This window comes from Danio rerio, chromosome 6 (genome assembly GCF_052040795.2).
Source record: "Danio rerio strain M-AB ecotype USA chromosome 6, GRCz13ab, whole genome shotgun sequence".
NCBI lineage: Eukaryota > Metazoa > Chordata > Actinopteri > Cypriniformes > Danionidae > Danio > Danio rerio.
In genome coordinates, this window is record NC_141026.1 from 47897232 (window position 1) to 47920387 (window position 23156).

General features: G+C 35.7%; 1 protein-coding gene across 11 annotated transcripts in view; it reads left to right on the plus strand.

Moving 5' to 3' along the window:
- The window catches only part of cntn4 (contactin 4), a 430281-nt gene that overhangs the window by 398813 nt on the left and 8312 nt on the right, over positions 1–23156 (plus strand). For 9 of the 11 annotated variants that reach the window (XM_087256006.1, XM_087256002.1, XM_087256003.1 and 6 more), the window contains 9 exon segments: positions 1191–1366; positions 6502–6622; positions 8041–8199; positions 9724–9873; positions 12360–12430; positions 17226–17460; positions 17696–17811; positions 21585–21771; positions 21846–21958. In XM_087256006.1, coding sequence (XP_087112132.1) covers positions 1191–1366; positions 6502–6622; positions 8041–8199; positions 9724–9873; positions 12360–12430; positions 17226–17460; positions 17696–17811; positions 21585–21771; positions 21846–21958 — 1328 coding nt within the window. 11 annotated transcript variants of the gene reach the window in all.

Below are 23156 nucleotides of genomic sequence, written 5' to 3' on the forward strand. Positions count from 1 at the left end.
TTAAACACATGCTCTATAATAATTTATATATATATATATATAATTGCATTGATTGATTGATTGATTGATTGATTGATTTTTCATGTTGATTATTATTCGCATTGAAATCAATATAGCTGTTTAATGTTTTTCCAAAACCAAACTTTGTTTCAGGATTTTTCATTCATTTATTCATTCATTCATTCATTCATTGTCCTTCAGCTTTGTCCCTTTATTTATCAGGGGTCGTCAGAGCGGAAGGAACCCCAAGCTTATCCAGCACGTTTTACACTCTCATATTCACACATAGGCGTACGCTAAGGCCAATTTAGTTTATTCAATTCACCTATAGTCCATGTTTTTGGACTGTAGGGAAAACCGGAGCACCAGGAGGAAACCCACGCGAACACAGCGAGCCAGCTGGGGCTTGAATCATTGAACTTTTTGCTGTGAGGCAAAAGTGCTAATCACTGAGCCACCATGCCACTCTTTTCAATTTTTAATGACTATTAAAAATATAAATAATAAATACCACTATAAAAAAATTTTCCTGTCACTTTTGGTTAGTTAAGGACATGTTTGCTGAATAAAAGTGTTGATATTAAATTAATATTAAAATTTAATCTGACCTCCTGACTATCAAATTTTAAATGGTAAAATAGATTGATTGAGAAATAGATCCCATAGATTGTGAATCAGGAATGTTTTTACGGTATGATATATTCTTCAACAACTTTTCATGTTGAACATTTTCACAAAAAAAGTGTTTTTGGTCAATTGAGAAAATAAATCCCAATATTTTACTGTATTTTACGAGACCAACTTAATAAATAATTTCAAACTACTAAAAATGTCAATACGATCACTTTGTTCAAATTTAAAGTTCAACATTCAAATTTGTTTGTTTCCCACAGTTTCCTTAACACAAATCGAAAGCTTGAATAAACAAAAAAACGCCAATAAATCTCAATAAAGTGTAACAGTAGCTATACGTTTCCAACCACCTATTTTTATTCGCATTTTGAAAGTGTGGATAAGAAAACGCCAAGATGCGCATCAATTTTCAAAAATGTTTATAAAAAAACATATGTGCATAACTGAATCAGACAAACTTTATTTGGTAAGAAAAGATGCGTATAAACTATGGAAACACTTTTACTGAACAAATTCCAGTATGTGTATTAAAAAAGGTTGTGAAATTTGTTTTTCAGAGCCAACGATCATTACCACAGCTCCAAACACACTGGACGTGACGGTCGGCGAAAGCATCATTCTTCCATGTCAGGTGTCATACGACCCCTCGCTGGAGCTGAAGTTTACCTGGTTCTTCAACGAGCAGCTCATTCACTTCGGCAGCCATGGAGGATACTTCGAAAAAGTTGGCGGAGTAAGAACAAAATAACTACAAATTTCTCATTCAGTGGCAGTATAAAGGCATGATAAAGTGAATAGTTTTGAATTTATATACAGATGATGTCAGAATTATTATCCCTCCTGAATTATTAGCCCCCCAAGGGTGGAAGGGGGATTCTTCAAGGTGAAGATATACTGAAGTAATCAACTGTGGTTATTTGTAGTGAGTTAGGAATCATCCGATTGGTGAATCATGCGTTAGCTAATGCGTGACCAGCTGTGGTCAATCATAAGCACGTGCTCCTCTCAAAATTAGTTTAGAAATAAACTTCACATATTAAACATGAAAAAACCATAAGCTCCATGTTTAAAGCTGCTTTAAATATATTAGCTTGTTAAGTCGTGACGAATCGGTTACGTATTAAATACTGTTTCCAGGTCCAAGCTGCTACTCCTTTGAATTGAGAAAATATTATTTTATGACCACTTTTAGGGATATCACAGATTAAAGTAAATTTTATATCAAATCTTACTGTACACAACAGTCTCTAAACTTGCTGCAACACAGACATCAAAATTTTGACAATTTCTAAACAATTAATCACTTTCTGGCCATCTGATATTAGGCATGGATACTGTATATATATATTGCGATCACAATTTTCAGAAGTATTATATCACTTTGTAAATGTTTATTATTACTATTTTATGAGTCTCCACATATAGTTTGATATAGCGTATGGCTCGGAAGCCACTTCGCATGACGTCACACTTAACAAACGGATAAAGAATAAAGAATAAAACAAAATTGCATTAGTATTATTTTACATTATTGTGGTATTTAATTCTTATTACAATAATAATGTTGGTTTAGTGTGTGTATTCTGTAAACAATAGTAGTCATGAAAAAAAAATTCTAATGTTTAGGAGAAAAAGATATAAATGCTTCATACTTCACACATTTCACACTTATATAGTTCTGGTACTTAACACTCCCTCGTCTTCGACCCAAATGCTAATGTACAGTTGAAGTCAGAATTATTAGCCCCCTGAATTATTAGAGCCCCTGTTTATTTTTTTCACCAATTTCTGTTTGATGGAGGGAAGATTGTTTCAGCACATTTCTAAGCATAATAGTTTTAAAAACTTATTTCTAAAAACGGATTTATTTTATCTTTGACATGATAACAGTAAATAATATTTTACTTGATATTTTTCAAGACACTTCTATACAGCTTAAAATGACATTTAAAGGCTTAACTAGGTTAATAAGGTGAACTAGGCAGGTTAGGGTAATTAGGCAAGTTATTGTATAACGATGGTTTGTTCTGTAGACTATCGAAAAAAAATTAGCTTAAAGGGGCTAATAAGTTTGTCCCAAAAATGGTTTTAAAAAATTAATAACTGCTTTTATTCTAGCCAAAATAAAACAAATAAGACTTTCTCCAGAAGAAAAATTATTATCAGACATACTGTGAAAATTTCCTTGCTCTGTTAAAAATAAAATCAAAAGGGGGCTAATAATTCTGACTTCAACTGTATATAAACTATAATTGTTAACATATTGTACTTTAGGTATTCATATTGAGTGCTTTCAACTGAATTATCAAGGAGGGGGAAAAATTCACATTAATTCTTTCATTAAATTCCACAGTTTTGAGTTTGTGAATTTATGATAAGAGATTTTCCCATTATGTGTGCAGACACTGACAGCCAGTTCTGTATTAATCTAGAGTATAATTAAGCTTCCCACTCAGTGATATGAATTACAGCACTTGTACAGTCACATGCGTTCCTTTTCTTTTCATTAAAAGTTCATGATATTTTTTTTTCCCCTTTCCATCTTTGGGGGGTTGAAGGGCTGATCGCTTTTCTCTTCGTCTAGTTCATCATGTCATCCGTAGGCGCCCCATCACCAAAGAAACAAGCGCTCAAGATGGAATTGCTCTATTTTAAGTGCAAAAAACTGCCACGCTTATATTATTTAATATGATTACTATGATTTAATATGAGTGATGTATCCTAATAGCGGCACTTTGAGTGAGGAGTGCAGGGAAAGTATATGCCCTATATAGGGAAGGACTGTTATTCAAGTGATTAATTCTACATCTGACCTTTGCTTAAATCAAGTAAATTATTCACAAAGACAGCTATCAAAATAGTCCAAACATTCAGATTTTTGATTTGCCATAAATTCTGATACACTTTGTATCTTATTCTGACTAGACAGAGAGCACTATAGATGAAATCTCTTGAATATTGTTAAAAATTATAATAGAAACCTAGGCTCATTAGACATATACATTGGTCAGATGTTTTTCATTCAGTCATTCATTTTCCTCCCTCTATTTCAGAGGTTGCCACAGCGGAATGAACCGCCAACTATTCCTGCATATGTATTACATAGTGGACGCTCTTCCAGCCGCAACACCCATACACGCTTATTCACACACACACACACACACACACACACACACACACACACACACACACACACACACTCATACACTACGGCCAAATTTATTCAGTTTACCTATACCGCATGTCTTTGAACTGAGGGGCACCCAGAGGAAACCCACTCCAACATGGGGGGAAAATGCAGAGTCCACATAAAAATGCCAACGGGCCCAACCAACCAGCAACCTTCTTACTTCGAGGCAACAGTGCTAACCACTGAGCCACTGTGCCACCCAGACTACATTTTTGCAGAACTTCAAATAAGCTGCACCGGGGATGTTTCGATGCATGTTTTAGACAAATCCACTAGAGGACATTTTTGTGAAAATATACCGTAAGGGGCTGATCACACCGAAGGCATTTTTTACGTTTAGAGGTGCCTTTTTTTAAATGATAACGGCTGCTAACGTATTGCGCGCTGCTTATGCGCGCCTCACATTTTAACCTGCCTGCTGCGACTTGCATTTTTAGCCCTTGCGCGCGCAATTCAGTCATTGCCTATAGCGACATAATTTCTTGTCAACAAAAAAGGCAGTGTGGTGCGCCTCTCGTTTTGGGAACATAAATCCATGTTCGCTGTGATCGGCCCCTATGGCTGCATTTACACTGCATGGTTCACTTACCTGTCAACACCCGTTTTTCCAGACAGTCTTCTGTATTTCACACCCATCTCCCGACACCCTGCCGTTTAATAATTTCTATTAAAAAACTACCATTATTTGTATGAAACTGCACTCTCCACCCTTAACCTCCCAGTCGACTTGTAATCCTACTTAACATTTTCCACCCCCAGTGCTCAACTTTGGTACCTCCACCTCCTTGAATGTCACAGACAAATATTGCCGGTTAGATGGATAAAGTGACTCAACTCTGATTTCCAACATGTAAGCAGGAAAAAAAAGTCACATGTATTCAGATTTACTCAGATCAGATTCAGGGCTTGTTCATATGTGGAAATGAATCCTATATGAATCGGATATGTACCCGCGTGTCTGCAGTGTAAGCAGGTATATCAGATTTTCACCTGTCAATGCGAGTCACACAATATTAAAAACAGAATTGAATTAAGTAAACTCAGACTCTTTCTTTTTGGAACAGAGTCCTGAACCTTAAATCTCATGTACAAGAACAAAAAAAACTTTTTTTATTTTGATGTAGCACAAGTTAATGCATTTAAGCATGTTAACGAGAGTGAGCGCGAGAACAAAATTTTCTGTGTAAAAAAAATATAAACTATTATAAAACTATTGCATATTCTATTTGACCAAATGGTTAGTTTGGTAAAACTGCATAAATCACACCACAAGGACAGGTTAATGTTCAATCACAATTCTACCTCTAAGAAACGTGACCGAATTACAGCACCTGAACACATCATCATATGTCATTGCAATCTCTTCATTTGAGATCGACGATTACGACTGCTGTGGTTATTCCAGTTGCATTATTTTTTTGGTGTTTATCTTTAGGAAATCACTGAAGGCAACAATATCATGTTATCATAACAATCTAATGTGACAATAAGCTTGTAACTGTACTGTGCATTTACATCGTGGCCATATTCATCTATGTAAACACACAAAAACAACATTAACATTATAGCAGACACTATAAAAAACTCATTCCCAGCCACTAAACTTGGAGTATTCGAGTGCCATCGAGTGACAGATGTGAAAGTGTGTTGTGGGACTACTATGCAGGAGTTGTTAATATGGATTATAGATAGCAAAATTTAGCGGTTTTTATTTTTGCGAATTACTTTATTTATTTATATTATTTTTTTAACATGACAGTTAAACAGGAAGGTGGTTATGAGTGTATTAAAACATGTGCTTGTTTGTTGTAAAAATACGTAATAATGACAAAAAATACTAATTTGTGGATCTCCTTCCGTGTGCAGCTATGCTGCCGTTGTTGCTGGTATATTATGGAAAATTTTTGTACCCCTTGGTTTCGAGTGTGGTCCTAAAAAATCTCAGTTTGATGGGGTATCTAGCCCTTTCCCTTAGCCCTACACCTTCAGGCTGAAGAGCACATTTACCCCTTCATGTGAATGTGCGGGTAAATGAAAGGGCTAAGGGGTAGAATTAGAATTGGGCCTAAATACAGGAATGGAGAAAAGAGCACTCTTATTAGTCAGCGACCACTTTTTTTTATTCCAGGTCATTGTGTGTAAATGTAGACATTGAGTCACTTTTTTAAAGAAGATGTAAGCGAATCATGAACAAATTTGGCGACGGTAACAAAACTGGAATTTGCAATCAAGATCAGTGTAAATGCAGCCCATGCACCCTCTACTGGATTTGCCATCTGAAACGTGCATTAAAACGTACCCGGAGCAACGTATTTTACTTTTTTTTTTAAATGTAGGTTGAGACATGTATTTCCAATGAGCCTGTGTTGCCATTACTCCTATTAGGATTAAGCAGTGATGATTTTATTTAGGAAATTGCATGTTCTCTGGCAGCTGCAAAAAAGGAAAAAGAAAACAAAATAAAAGAAAAAGAAAGTGTAATCAAATTGCACATCAATCAGTTGAACATTAAGACTGTGAAATGTATCTCAAATAACATATTTTAGCACATTCGTTTTAACAGCAATAATACATGCAGTTTTTAACCAACAAAATGTCAAATATATAAATACAATTAAACAAAAACGGAATCTCCTTCCTCTGCCTCTTACCGTGTCTTTGATCTCTCTTTTTTTTAGCAACACTCAGCAGGTGACATCATGATCCGCAACATTCAGCTGAGGCATGCTGGAAAATACACGTGTGCAGTGCAGACCAAGGTGGACAGCAGCTCCATCGCAACTGACCTGATTGTCAGAGGTAATCCTACTGTAAAAGCTACAACACATGGACATATATACATTATAGCTTTGTACTTTGAAATTGACTTTGATTTATTATTTTTTAAAATAAAATTACAATATTTTAAATAAAGCTACTATGAAATAAAAGTAGAATTGTTTCTATTTCACGTAAAAATAACACTATTATCACCATGTATTCTCACCGACAACTTTAAAAGAAACACCTTAATAGTACCAGGTTGGAACCCTTTTTGCCTTCAGAACTGCCTAAATAGTTTGTGGCATAGGTACTAGAAATATTCCTTAGAGATTTTGATCTATATTGATATGATAGCATCACGCAGTTGCTGCAGATTTGTCAGCGGCACATCCAGCCAAATTTGATGGTATTCTGCTGCTGTAGCACATCTGCCTCAAGGTTGGACATGTTGTGCGTTCAGAGATGCTCTTCTGCATTCTCGGTTGTAATGAGTGGTTATTTGATTTACTGTTGCCTTTCTGTCAGCTCAAAACAGTCGGGCCATTGTCCTCCGAGCTCCCTGGATATTTTCTCTTTTTCAGACCATTCTCTATAAACCCTGGAGTAGTGTGTGAAAATCCAGGTAAATTAGCAGTTTCTGAAATACTCAGACCAGCACTTCTGGCACCAACATGCCACATTCAAAGTGACTTAAATCAGCTTTCTTCCCCATTCTGATGCTCAATTTGACCTGCAGGGGAGATTGTCTACATGCCTAAATGCATTGAGTTGCTGCCATGTGATTGACCGATTATACATTTGCGTTAACAAGTAGATGGACAGGTGTACCTAATTAAGTGGCCTGTATATATATATATATATATATATATATATATATATATATATATATATATATATATATATATATATATATATATATATATATATGCTACATTCACAGTTTCTTGTTTGTACAGCCTTTAGCCTAGACTTATGCTTTCAGTTCAGATGGGCATCTAAAAAAAACGCTGCTAGTATATTAACAACTGTCAGTCAGCACACGAACGGGCCAATTCATCTGAACTACCTTACAGTACCCAGCGCATTTCTTATTTTAGTATCACATGCACATCTCTGCACCACTTGTGTGCATCCCTGAATAATAAATATCTATCATGAAAACTACCTCACTCGCAGACTGTTAAACAAGCCCTTGAAGCATTGTAAATATTTACCAAATGGAGGAAAGATGTGCTGTTTTTTGCTGCAAAACGTAGCCATAAAAAATGGGACATAATCTAATTAGAGCTTTTAAGTCAGTGAAAACGTGTAGCTCGAACTTAACCAGCTGCACCGATGTGCTTTAAGCGGCAGTTTATATGCAGCCTACAAGCGTGACAGCATGTGTGTGTGTTCTTGTGTGTGTGTGTGTGTGTGTGTATGTTTCTGGTTTGCATGGCTGTCTTGTGTCTCAGGTCCCCCCGGCCCCCCTACCAGCATCCATGTGGAAGAAATCACAGATACCACTGCCACTCTCTCCTGGAGGCCTGGTCCTGATAATCACAGTCCAATTACTGCCTACACCATCCAGGCTAGAACCCCTTTCTCCCTCGGCTGGCAAGCTGTTAGCACAGGTGGGGCTTCTAACCAGCTTTTACTGATCAAAACATTTGCTGCATACTTTCCTTTTTTTCTGTCCCTGTGTTTTTTGCCTCTCATAATATAACACTGAGATTTTCATCTTGTGCTTTATTTGCTTGTTTTTATTTTTATTTTATTTTTTTATGTCTTGCTAAATTGGCAATGGGAATAAGCTGGTATTGGGAAACGGCAGTTTGTATTTTGAAGCAGCCATCTGAAAGGAGATTTTTATATAGTAAAATGTTGAACAATGATAGTGAAGGGTATCCTTGGGCTGCCAAGAATGTCTTATAGCATCACAGAAGTACAATAACATTGCTGAGTTTTAAAGGTGTGAAAATTAATCAATATAATCATCATCATGACCATCATCATTTTCCTATTGCGTTATTTTTAAATCTTTACAGACTACATGGATGGATGGATGGATGGATTAATGAATGAGAGGAAAGATTGATTCATGAAGAGATGGATGGAGGGAGGGAGAGAAGGATAAACAATGGATGGATGGATGGATGGATGGATGGATGGATGGATGGATGGATGGATGGATTGTAAAAAATATATGGATAATTTATTAATTGATTGATTGATTGATTGATTGATTGATTGATTGATTGAGTTAGGCATAAGCAATGGACAGATGGAGGGATGAATGGATGGACAGATAGATGGACTGTCAGATGGATGGATGGATAGACTGCCAGATGGATGGATGAATAAACGGGTGGATGGATGAACAGGTGGATGGATGAACGATTGGAAAAGTTGAATGACGCAGAGATAGATGGATGGAGGTAAAGAAGGAGGGATAAACGATGGATGGATGGATGGATGGTTGGTTGGATGGATGGATGGATGGATGGATGGATGGATGGATAAACAATGGATGGAAGAACAGATGGATGGACAGTGAATCAGATGGATGGATGATAAACAATAGATGGATGGACAGATGGATTGACAGTCAAATAGATAGATGATGGATTGATAAACAATGATGGACAGACAGATGGATGGTAAGTCAAATAGATGGATGGATGGATGAGTGGAGGGATGATTGGATGGATGGATGGATGGATGGATGGATAAAGAATGGATGGACAGACAGACTGATAGACTGTCAAATAGATAAATTGATGGCATGACTGACGGAAAGATTGACAAAATCAAATTTATACATTTTATTTTGTTATTGTACACTCTGATCAAACAAAAACACAATCTGTGTAATACAATATAACACAATATATCATAAATAAGCTGCAATACATCTCGTGACCCCTTTACTCTAGATTGTACAGTATAATTTGAACTGTAGGCTGTTATTTTTATCTCTGCTTTCACAGCACCTGTCGATAAGCTTGTTTTTTTGTGTCTTACCTCTGGATTCTGTTATCTCAGTGAGCTGAAGAAAGCGCCGCTGTGCGTCTTGTTTTGTGTGTGTGAGCGGGGGGGCTTCGCAGGCTCATGGGGGGCTTCGTCTCACAGTAAGTGTGTGTTTTGCTTTGTTCCAGTGCCAGAGGTGGTGGGGGGCTCACATCTCACTGCTACAGTAATTGAGCTCAACCCCTGGGTGGAGTACGAGTTCAGAGTGTTGGCAAGCAATGCAGTGGGCACAGGAGAGCCCAGCAAACCCTCCAAGAAAGCCCGGACCAAAGACACAGGTGAGGAAAAGACACAAGCCATAGTCTGCAGGAGGCTCTTTCAATTAGCATCCTGCAGTGTGTGGCGTTATGTTTTTTGATGGTCTTTGACGAACTGACCAGATTTAAAGGAGGCCACTTTTGACTTCAGCCTGTAAGCAAACACCCTGAAGAGAGCGTAGCTGAATGCACTTTAGCAACATTGTGAGCTCATTTTGCATGGGCACTCACATTTATTGAGAAGTGCTGTTATGCATGCATATTATGTAATGAAATAAATGAAATGATTAATGGAATAAATTAAGTTTTTGAACTATCTGAAAATAATTTGAAATACTAGTGAAAAATGTCAGTGCAGTGGTTAGCGCACCAAGAAATGATGCGGAAGCAGAGTTCGAATCCTGGCTCATCGACCTTTCCCAATCCTAACTCCTTCTCTCTGAAACTTCATTTCCTCTCAACCTACTGCCCTGACAAATGAAAGCAAAAATGTCAAAAAATAAATCTTTAAATAAATAAAAAAATATTGAAAATAAAAAATAGCAAACAATGCCAATAGCCTAATGGTTAAGTGCGCCAACATAGTACCATGGTCTTCTTGTTGACCTGTGTTCGATTCTCACCTCAAGGTCCAATGCCGATCCTTCCCCTCTCTCTGCTCCCAATGCTTTCCTACCTGTCCTCTAGTATTCTATCAAAATAAGAGATGAGAAACCCTTAAAAATAAATATAAAATCATAGTAAAATGCTAAATATTATTGCAATATAAATATTTTCAAATAACTTTTCTTGTCATCTCAACTTACGTCAATCCAACTGATAAAAATATTAATTTAAAATATGTGTATAAACTGTATATATATATATATATATATATATATATATATATATATATATATATATATATATATATATATATATATATATATATATTGCTTTTAAAAAAATTTGAAACCTGATTAACTTATTAAATTAAGTTAAAGCCACATAAAAATATGGGTTGTCTTGACAATAGTTTTTGTAGAGTGTGTATATACTAATATACACTTCTTATATATATATATATATATATATATATATATATATATATATATATATATATATATATATATATATATATATATATATATATATATATATATATATATATATATATGTTTCACACACAACCAAGTTTTGTGGGCGCAAATGTTTTGTTGATGCCAGAGGTCAGAGAAAAATAGCCAGACTGGTTCGAGCTGATAGAAAGGCAACAGTAACTCAAATAATTACTCGTTACAATTGAGGCATACAGAAGAGCATCTCTGAATGCACAACAATTCAAACATTGAGGCGGATGGGCTACAGCAGCAGAAGACCACGTTGGGTGCCACTCCTGTCAGCTAAGAACAGGAAACTGAGGCTATAATTCACACAGGCTCACAAAAATTGGACGGTAGAAGATTGGAAAAATGTTGTCTGGTCTGACGAGTCTCGGTCTCTGCTGTGACATTCAGATGATAGGTTCAGAATTTGGTGTCAACAACACGAAAGCATGGATCCATCCTGCCTTGTATCAATGGTTCAGGCTGGTGGGGGTGTAAAAGAGTGGGGGATATTTTCTTGGCACACTTTGGGCTCATTAGTACCAATTGAGCATTGTGCCAATGCCACAGCCTACCTGAGTATTGTTGCTGACCATGTCCATCCCTTTATGACCAAAGTGTACCCATCTTCTGATGGCTACTTCCAGCTGGATAACGTGCCATGTCATAAAGCACGAATCATTTCAGACTGGTTTCTTCAACATGACAATGAGTTCACTTTACTCAAATGGCCTCCACAGTCACCAGAACTCAATTCTGGTCCTTCTCTGAAGGTCTAATTATTTAAAAAAGAAAAAACCCAAGTGCCGAATTACAAAGACTTGAAATTGTTTTCGACAACTTTACAAACTATTTTAATAACATAATTTTTTGTCTTTGTCATGATGACAGTAATAATATTTTACGCATACTTACTCATAATTATTATTTTACTTGTTAGATATTCATATTTGGCTTAAAGTGCCATTTAGATGTCTAATTAGGTTAACAAGTTAGGTTAATTAGGCACATCATTGGACAACAATTGTTTGTTCTTTAGAAAAAAGAACATATTTCTTAAGGGGGCAAATACTATTGACCTAAAAAGTATTCAAAAAATAATTAAATGCTTTTTATAGATGCTTTTAATAAAGAAATGACATTTCCAGATGGTAAAAAATATATATATTATAGGAAATACTATGAAACTTTCCTTTTGCTCTGTTAAACATCACTAGGAAAATATTTGACAATGAAGAAAAAATCAACAGTTAAACATTTAAATAACACAAGTAAACAGTTCAAAAGGAAACAATGAGCAGCATCTAAAAATACACATGCAATAAAACCTTCTTTAGATCAAACATCGTTGAATCGTCAAATCCTACGTCAGAACAGCAGTCTTCAATGACCAGAGCTGAGTAAATCTTTTCCTTCCTCCAGTTCCCAAGGTCACGCCAGCCAACGTGAGCGGAGGAGGTGGCAGTCGATCAGAGTTAGTCATCACTTGGGAGGTAAGATGGCCAGTGTGTGTGTGTGTGTGTGTGTGTGTGTGCGTGTGTGTGTGGTTGTGTGTGTGTGTGTGTGTGTGTGTGTGTTTCTCTCCCTTACCGAGTCTTTTGTACACAGTCTCCTTTTGCAAGCTGGCTAGACACCATTGTTCCCTTTATGTGAGGTTTTCATTAATCATGGTAAAGCGGATACACATAACACTTCATTTTCTGTAAGAGCTGCGTGGCAATAACTGCCGCTGTCATACAGGAGAAGCAGCAGAGATAATTAAATGGAGTTACCCTCGAATTTTTGCCGAGGAACTTTTCAAAGATGATGTTCTCTCTCGCTGTATCTGCTTTCATGAGACGAGTGCTATTGTTCAGGTTTGAGAGTCAGCTGGTGTTATTATCTATCGAGGTGGAAGTTTGTCACAGGGAACTGGAAACTTCAGTCTGAGACTCTCATTGTGTTGTCTTTGAAATAAAAAAAAATGACGAATGGCACAGAACGCGAAATCTTTTATTGGAAAGAATCTCATGTCTTCTTCTACTTCAGATCCACCACCGCGTTCTTCAGATGCTAGAAGTGCTGGTGGGTTTTACTGTACAAAATCTAGTGTATTTGAATCTTTTCCCAAGCGTAGAACTAATAAATAGAGCAGTGTGATTAATTGTTAAAAAGATCATGATCTCAATCTCACATGTTTATTCAACCTCACAGTGGGCATTCAGATCTGTGTTGGAGAGAATTTATCATGTAAAGTTAGGAAACTGCTTCAGTCTGCTTTCTATTAAAATGCAGCATCGCTATTGCTGTGAACAATTTTTTAGGGCCCTATTATACACCCGATGCAATAAGCCGCAAGACGTGTTTGGCGGGATTTGTTGCTATTTTCAGACCAGCGCAACACTAATTTTCATGTTTTGCGCCATGTTGTCTAATTAACAAATCCATCTGAGCCACTTTGTGGACTCATGGGTGTTCCGGTCTAAAAAAGAGGTGTGTTAAGGCGTATTGTTGGCATATTGTATAGATTGCGTTGTTGACCAGCTAAAAGCTGGTCTAAGGTCCAGCATAGAGTGCATTAGTGATGCACCTGTGCACATCCAAACTTACCCACAGGATATACAGCACTATTTTCTACATAAATATAAAAACCACTGCCTCCATGATTTCTTCATGTCGAGGGGCTTTTTTCAGATTATTCATGACAATTTTTATTTGTATAATGTTATTATTATTTATAATATTAAGCATATTTTTATTTGTTTTAATAAAAAAAAAAAAGTTTAGATTTGTCCACATGTCGGGTTTTGGAGACATCTATATTACCATAGGGCATAAGAATAGGATGTGTGTTTGGATATGTTGTCTTTAAATTTTATATATTTGTTTTTTTGACAACACTATTAAATATTGACCACATCATTTTTATTGTTTATTTATTTGTTTGCTGGAAATTAGAACTGAATTTAGAAATAGTTTTGAAACAAATCTTTGCACTTAACAAATTTAATTAACTATGTAGGCTAATGGATGTCTTCAGTGGAGTGAGTTTTCACCCTTTCCTTACTCAACGAAAGTAAAGGAGTAAAGTAAAGAGTAAAGGTAAAATAAAAAGGCTGAATAGAGGAAGCTTATTTCAGAGGAGGGCTAAAAATGTTGCCTTCAACTATATTTCAAATTAAGTATGATTACATTTCTGTAGTTCAAATCACACTCACACACACACACAAACACAAACAATAAAATAAACACCTCTTCAAACTGCTATCAAACAAAATAAACATATAATATCTCATATACTGCATTAGCTTGATAATTACACTACTAGACTTGAAATCCGTTGTCAGTCAACAGCAATAACTCTTCTGCTCCACATCAGCCACATATGAGCTTTAATTTCAGTCCTATGACAATCGTAGAAGGCAGCTGCCAGTGTAGGTTCTATCCCAAGGTTTTGGACACCCATCCTATTAGTTTTGGTCTCTCCGTGGCCAATTGTTCTTTTCACAGCAGACACTGGAGCGTGCGCTTGATTACAGGTGCATTTTTATTCAGCCATTAAGCTCTCCTGCCCAAGTGTGCGAGCGTGAAAACATCATCTCTCCTCCTCCTCGGAGTCTCACGGACTAATGGATGCTATTTTCTGGTGGTCTCAGCGTTACCGCACCGCATTATGGCATGGTCAGTGGCAGACCGATACTTCAAACAAACAAAAAAAGCCACCATGATATCATTACCTGGCAAAGCGATTTTCTGGGAGATGGAGAATCCCTGTCTGCTGAAGAGGTCTGGGTGACAGCTATAGCACTGCAGAGATTAACGTCAACACTCCGTCTGATGTCTGGCAGATGTCAGCAAAGTCACACGCCTGTCGCCTGAGAGCCAAAACATCACAGACCCAAGGGTTTAAGCAGAGACACCAGCATTAAAGAGAGAGTTCAACTAAAAAATGAATATTGTTGCAACTAATGTCGTTACTCTTTTTTTTTTTCTCCAATGAAACAGAAGATATTTTGAGGAATGTTGAAACCACTAGTAGCCACTGACATCCAAAAGAGCATATCTAACATAATTATGAGACATAATTTGTAAAATGTATCAAATTTGCATTGATAAACCATAGCAGCAAGAATAAATCTGTCACATTTTCTGAACATTAATGGGCACCAATTTTACCCCTTTTTCAAGATTCAAGAGATGTGTTTTGTCTCCAGAATGTGTCTTTAAAGTTTCAGCTCAAAACACCCATCAGATTATTTATTATACCTTTTAGAATGTTGGCTTTCTTTGCTCTGAACACACTGTAGCCGTTTTTGTTGCCTGTGTGTCTCAATCTCTGTCTCTGCTGCGTCAGATAACAGAAAGACATGAAGGAAGCAGATCTGACTTAATGTTAGTGAGAAATACTACACTAAGAACTTTCCCAATGATTATTTGATGTATTTGTTGTGGAGTTAATTCAAGCCTTTCTGCAACGATGAGTCATACACAATGTCGTTACAAAGTTCTCACACACACACACAGACACGTACAGCGCGCGTGTTTAACTTTGCACTGTTTTTGCACAGCAAATGTGACAAGATACACCTTAATATCCACTGCTGTATAGATATCTGTTATGCTAATTTACTAAATTAACCTGATTTATTGTCCACAAATCGGAATTGAAGCGTCTTCTTTTATACTTATTCTGACATGCGGCTGTGGGGATGAAGTAAGGATGAAGTAAATCACTGTGATTAATTACAAACATGCTCTGTTTTTAAAAAACCTTTTAAACTTGTAAAACTCATTCTTGAACACATTTGATGATGGTTGATGATCACAGAAAGCTCAACAGATCTTTTAATCCCAGTTGCTTTGCGCACTTCCTGTTTTGTTGATATGATTATACGTGTTACTATGGAGACATGTTAATACACTACTGTCAATCAATTCAGTGGGCGGGGAAACCACAATCCTACGTCACTTTGCAGTGGGACTCAAAATGGGAGGGATTTTGGCTCCTATTTTAACGTCAGTTCATTTTAAAAAAGAAACTTATTGTCTTTATACCCCCCAATATGACTGTGGACACACTATATCTACACACAGTTCTGTCCAAACAGCTTACAAAAGAGGATTTTCATCATAGGTGCCCTTTAATAAAATTACAATTTCCATTTTTGTACGTTTTCATGTTTGCTTTGATTTGTTTGAGATCTTGTTATCAGGGTTTAAACATATATTGTGTTATTCTTATGTCATTTGCAGTCTCAAAAACAAAACTTTAAAAATTGTTATTATTATAAAAAAATGGATAACTAATAATACCTTAATTAAAAGGCTGACCTTTAGGACCTTGATTTTTTTTTTTTTTTTTTTTTGCTGGTCAAATACCATAAATGGTCCTAATAATACATTTTATTTTACTTTAGTTTAATTAATTTATGTATTTATTTACAATTGAAGTCAGAATTATTAGCTACCCTGAATTATTAGACCCCCTGTTTATTTTTTCCCCAATTTCTGTTTAACAGATAAGATTTTTTCAACATATTTCTAAACATAATAGTTTTAATAGCTCATCTCAAAAAAATGATTTATTTTATCTTTGCAATGATGACAGTAAATAATATTTTACTAGATATTTTTTCAAGACACTTTTATTCGGCTTAAAGGGACATTTAAAGGTTTAATTAGGTTAATCAGGTTACCTAGGCTGGTTAGGGTAATTAAGCAAGTTATTGTATAACGATGGTTTGTTCTGTAAAAGTTCAAATATATATATAGCTTAAAAGGGCTAATAATTTTGACCTTAAAAAGCTTTTTGAAAAATTTAAAACTGCTTTTATTCTTGCTGAAATAAAAAAACAAGACTTTCCTCAAAAGAAAAAATAATATCAGACATACTGCGAAAATGTCCTTGCTCTGTTAAACATCATTTGGGAAATACTTAAAAAAGAAAAAATATATTTAAAGGAAGGCTCATATTTCTGACTTCAACTGTATGTATTTATATTTCTTTTTTAATAACAATTCACACAGAAGATAGACTGATTTTGCTATGTGCATAAATTGTAATAACTAAAATATTAAAGATTATACATGCATTAAAAGTGGGAAAAATTAAGCATTTTTAACTATGTCATCCCTGCTGTGAACAGCCTTCAAACCATAACGTTTGATGAATATTTTAGCATTATCATGGTTCATGCCATATAAAGAGTGTTCAAAGATAATATATCAGACTTGATGTTATAATAAAGGCTATCATTTGTACCGTGGATATTATATGTGTGTAATGTGTGTGTGTAATGTGTGTTTCAGCCTGTTCCTGAAGAGCTCCAGAATGGAGCAGGCTTTGGTTACGTCGTTGCTTTCCGGCCCTTTGGCTCCACCGGGTGGATGCAGGCGGCAGTTCCCTCTCCTGAAGCCTCCAAATACGTGTTCAAAAACGAGACCATCTTACCCTTCTCTCCGTTCCAAGTCAAAGTCGGGGTGTACAATAACAAGGGGGAAGGACCTTTTGGACCGGTGATCACCATCTACTCTGCTGAGGAGGGTCAGTCTTATTAACAGCCGCAACAAACAAATTAAAGTCCAGTGTACCTTTTGACATTTCACTCTGCGACGCTTAGCAGGCAGTTAATAGAAGCCAAGTTAACTGAAGTGTGTTGTGCCAGAGCCCATTAATCATGGCTAGCCTTGGTTTTTTTTTTCCGAAACAAAAAGTCAGACTTTCAAGATGTTTGTTGAAAAAAACGGGTCTAATCGAAGATTTTCTTCTTGGAATTCAGAGCCTGGACGAGCACCCAGTCGACTCAGAGCCAAGAGTCTTTCAGCGTCTGACGTTGAGGTGTCCTGGAAAGCCCTGCCCTGGAGCACCAGCAAAAAGCGTGTTCTCGGATATGAGGTAAATTATACACTTTTACATTAACATTTAGTCATTTAGCAGGCGCTTTTGTCCAAAGCAACTTACAATTGTGGAGGTATTCATCAATTTAATACACACAAGAAGTAATAATTACACACATTAATTGTTTGGGCTTAGAGAATTTAGTGCTTGAGTAAGGATGAGGAATGTTTTTTTTTGTTGTTTTTTTTTTTTTTGAGACAGAGAAAAAAGAACTCTCTGTTCATTAAACTAATAATTTTGTTTACTTAAGATTTCTTTTTCAAAACTGAAATTAAAGTTGAATCAGAGTTAATACAATTTTTAAACATTTTTCTTTCAATTATACTTCGATGAACTTGGCAGCATTACTCACAATTTCTTAAAAACTGGTAATATATAATTAATAGTTTTTTATTACTGAACTATTTAATTTACCCCTAAATCAATTATTTTGTGAAATTAACACTTAATAGCTTACAATGTTTCATTTTAAAAACTAATTAAAAATAATCAATGAAGACTTTTATTTATAAATTGTTGGTTGCATATATAAATGTGTATAAACACATTTTAAATGTATTTTAAAATATGCCAACATACAAGTTTGTTTGTAAGTGTTTTATAGTACTTTTATTCAACAAAGACATATTAAATCCGATCAATCCTGACTATAATGACATTTAAGGGATAAATGGGACATTTAACAGCTATTCTGTTATCATTTACTATTATTCTGCTATCAGTTCCTTACTATTAGTCACAAACCGGTTTATTTCCTTTGTTCTGGAAATACTGAAAACATGTAACCATTGACTTCAATAGTTTTTGTTTTACCTATTAAAAAGTTAGTGGTCACCCGTGGTTTACTACATTCTGCAAAATATCTTTTTTTGTGTTGACAGAAAAATGAAACTCATAATAGGTTAGGAACAACTTGAGGATGAGTAAATGGTGTGTAAATTTCATTTTTGGGTGAACTCTCCCTTTAAGATTTCTATTTCATATTTTAAACTTTTGTTAAACACTGTAAAACATCTTACTGCTTTAAATTCTTCAGTTGACTTGAATTAAATTAGTCATCTCAACTTACAATGACTAATGTATATGAAGTTAAACTTATTAACTATTAAAATAAGTTGAAGTAACAATAAAAAAAAATAATAAAATAATAAAAAAAGCCTCTGTTGTCATTTTTTGGTGTATTTCTAAACTAATCTCCACAAAAAAAACACAACTTTTAATAGTTTCTCAACACAAATATATTCAACATTTATGAAGATAAAAAAAATAAAATCTCACCAGCAAATCATCACATTACAACCATTTCTGAAGAATCACGTGACACTGTAGACCGAAGTAATGTGCTGAACAGTTAAGCAGATTATTTTACAGAAAGTGTAATAATATGAACCCCACTTCATAGAAACAGTAACACTTATAAACTCACAATTTATAAACAGTAGTGTACATGAGCAGTTATAATATTATGTAACATACTTAAAGGTGCAGTAGGTGATTTCCACAATGCTAACAGCTTAGCATAAATCTCTGAATCACAGTCCCTCCTCTGCCGTCCAGAGCCACACCTCCTGAAACAGGAACACTCGCACCTTAAAGATGACAGCAAAAGAACCCTCTGTTAAAAGCGACTAGTGCTTGTCCGGCGGCGTGCAGAAATTACACTCATTACTAAGCCAAACTGACATGCTATTTCAAAGCGAATATTTAGAGTTGCATGGTAAACAATATAGGGAGAGACTAGGCGGAATAGCGGTATTTACTTGTGTTTTGTTGTTAAACTAATTAAAATCTACATTATCTATGCTGTAAAACAGGGCTATTAAATGAGTTTGTCATGGGGGCTGGTTCATAAAAAGCATCCCAAACGAAGGGCCGGAGAGATATGACTTGCTATATGAATGATAACACAACATAATATATGCTGTATTTTTGCTCCTTAAGAGACCCACGTTGGCTTTTTCTGCATTAAAATGTTAATATATTTTATTTTGAAACTGCAAACAGTGCTTGTGCGCGCATATTGTCATATATTCTTACATTAGATAACATTAAATAACAAACTTGCAAGCTGAAAAGACGTAATATGGGAACAGCCGCTACTGTAGTTATTCCAATGTACGTGCGTATTAGCCTCGGTGTGCATACTTGGAACTTTAAACTATCGCACAGTTGGCTTGGCAACTTGGCATAACTTAGTTTAATTGCAGCAGTTTCGTTTTATTCTGTCCAACAAAAATGCAAAAAACTTCATAACAATAACGGACGTTTTTCAACTGAACTAATTTTATTTTTGATGTCTTGGTCACACTGTTTGAAGGGCCAGAACAATTTGCCTCGGGGGCCGGGTTCGACTCGCTAGCCGCCAATTGAATAGCCCTGCTGTAAAAGGTTCCTTATGAAACTGAAAATAGTCTTATCAATCTTTCACCAGAAGATTTTAGTGGCTAAACAACACTTCTGTGAAGATGTAACCCATTTGTAACAACAACATCTAACGTTACATCAGCTTTGCGTGAAGCTAAAATAGTTTTAAAACAGAACATTACCTGTCTAAGAGAAATCCTTGAGCCATGGTTTCATCCTTTCTCCAGCGTGCAAAAGTAACTCCAATATTGATTGAGGTTTTTAAATAGTTTTGATTCAGCATGTTTTTGCCGATCACGCGCCCTCATGCTCTCCCTCCCTCTCTCTCTTGCGTGAATGCGCAGCACGTCTATGCACAAACATCGGTCAGCGGAGCTGCGTACAAACGGCTGCACAGTTGTTCAAATCTGCATTTGCTGACAGACAGTTTGAGCTACTTATCGGAATTATGAGAGATGGCGGCCCGACTTTATTTAATTGGATGAACATTTTTTTGTTTTATGCCTTACCCAATATATAAAAATACATATAAACACATTTAGATCATTTAATTTAATCATTACTATTGGAATGTGAAGAGACTTTCAACTACAAAATATGTTTCTGAAGACAATCACCTTTAATAGGAGCCCAGTACACACTAAAGAATTATGTGAAATATGTTTAAACTACTTATGTAAAATGAGCTGAAACAACACAATTATTGAGGGTTTTTTTAATTATTCATGTTCAATCCACTTAAATTTGCAAAAACTAGTGAGTTACCTTAATTCCTTAATGTTGACCCAACACAATTGAATAGTTTGGAAGTTACACTGTAAAAAGGCTGGGTTCCACATTATTTCTTCATGTTGTTTCAACACAAACTGATTAAGTTATCTCTATTTCGTTTTAACAAATGTACTGTTAGAGGATTCAAAATAAAACGATTAGGTTGTCCCAAAAACAACTTAAGAGTTCTTCAAACTAAGTAGTTTGAACAAGCAGGAAAATTGATATTTTGAGTGTACTATTGTTAGTCATTTTTTATTTTTTGTAAGTTGTTTAGCCAAATCATCAGTAAGGATCAAGTAATGCAGAGAGACCTTTTTTGTCCTTTGCTAACAGTTGTGGAATAAAATACAAATTAGGTGTGTGCATCATCCATCTCTGACTCTTGGACCGGGACTGTCCAGAGACTCGGGGAGGGAAAAGCAGAATCCGTCAAGCTGACAGTTTCGCCAAACGCTGCATGCGATGATTGTGCCTATACGACAGATTCATTTCAATACTGCCACACTCCAGTGCTTGAGTAACCAGAGCTGCAGAAGATTATGAACGAACGCTTTATTCCACTGCTTTTAAATGATATCGCAATAAAGTTTATGAAAGTTTAATGCTGAGTGCTTCTCTGTTTTTCTCCACAGTTGAGATACTGGGAGAAGAATGAGAAGGAAGATGCGTCTAGCGTTCTGAGGACAGTTGGAAACCGAACGCTGGCTATTATTCAGGGCTTAAAAGGAAGTAGCACTTATTATATAACGGTGAGAGCCTACAACACAGCAGGAACAGGCCCACCGAGTCCAGTGGTCAACATTACTACCAAAAAGCCTCGTAAGTGTGCCTAAAAGTTTAATGGTTATTAGGTTTTATTAGATTATTGTCTGATTGTGTGTGTTTTTATTCAGCTCCCAGCCAGCCGCCATCAAAAGTCATGTGGAATACATCCAACTCTAAAATTATCCTGAACTGGGAACAGGTGAAGCCACTGGAAAATGAATCAGAGGTTATGGGATATAAGGTAAGCCAAGTGACTTTGTAAAACTCTTTCTGTATTTAGAATGTGTAATGTGTCATAATATCTGTTTAATAGAGACTGTATGACTTTCATTACACTAGACCATAACACCAATCTTTGTTGCATGTGTATTTTTTGGCAATAGCAAAGAAACAAAATGTTATATGGGTCAAAATTATTGATTTTTTTAATGCCAAAAATCATTAGAATATTAAGATACATTTTTATGTATTTTGTAAATATTTTTACAGTAAATGTACTGTATATAAAACTCAATTGTAGTAATGTGCACTGTTAAGAACTTAATTTAACAACTTTAAAGATGATTTCATCCAAACTTTTTTTAACCGTCAGATTTCAGATTTTCCAATATCCCTTGGTGGAAAGATTATTTATTCAGCTAGTGGATAATGTATAAATTTACACAAAAAAAGATGTTTGTGTTCCAGGGTAACATTTAATAAATGAAAATCTAGCATCTAATGATAAAGTGCTATTATCTAGTTATGTGTAGTGCTCATATCTAAGGTTTTCTGACAAAAATGGGAAGTTTTTATACATTTACCCTGTACATTTAACTAACAACATTATTTTTAGGGACTGCAAAATGTTCCGTAAGCCATTGCTGTTTACGAGTAAACTCCTGAAAATGAAAAACTTTGATATTTTATAGTGGTGGGCCGTTATCGGTGTTAACGTGCTGCATTAATGCAAGACTCTTATCACACGATTAAAAAAAATATTGCCGTTAATCTATTCTCAAAGTTGGATTGGGAGCTGGATCTATTCTACGCAAGCTATGATGACTTTTACCTTGATATTTTAGCGCGGATGTATACCTGACCGGTGAGCCGTCTGACAAAAAAGTGCCCTTCTAAGTCAAATCAGCAGGATGCCTGACTTTAACTGCAGTTGCGCAGTTTTACTTTAACTCATGAACATTTCATCCATGGCCCCGTGACAATCTGGGGTATTAGATGCAAATAAGGAGTAAGGACTGGTGAGAGTGTTATAGAGTTTAATAACGCACGCCAAATGGAAAGAAAAAAAACTTCTGCGTTGTGTGTCTGGTCCTTTACTGACCCCAATGTGTGTGGATCTTATAGGAAAATATGGCAAAAAGACCTACATGACGGTGTTTACTAATCACGTTGTTTACTTCAATAATGCCACTAATATCTGCATACTCCACATTAATTAA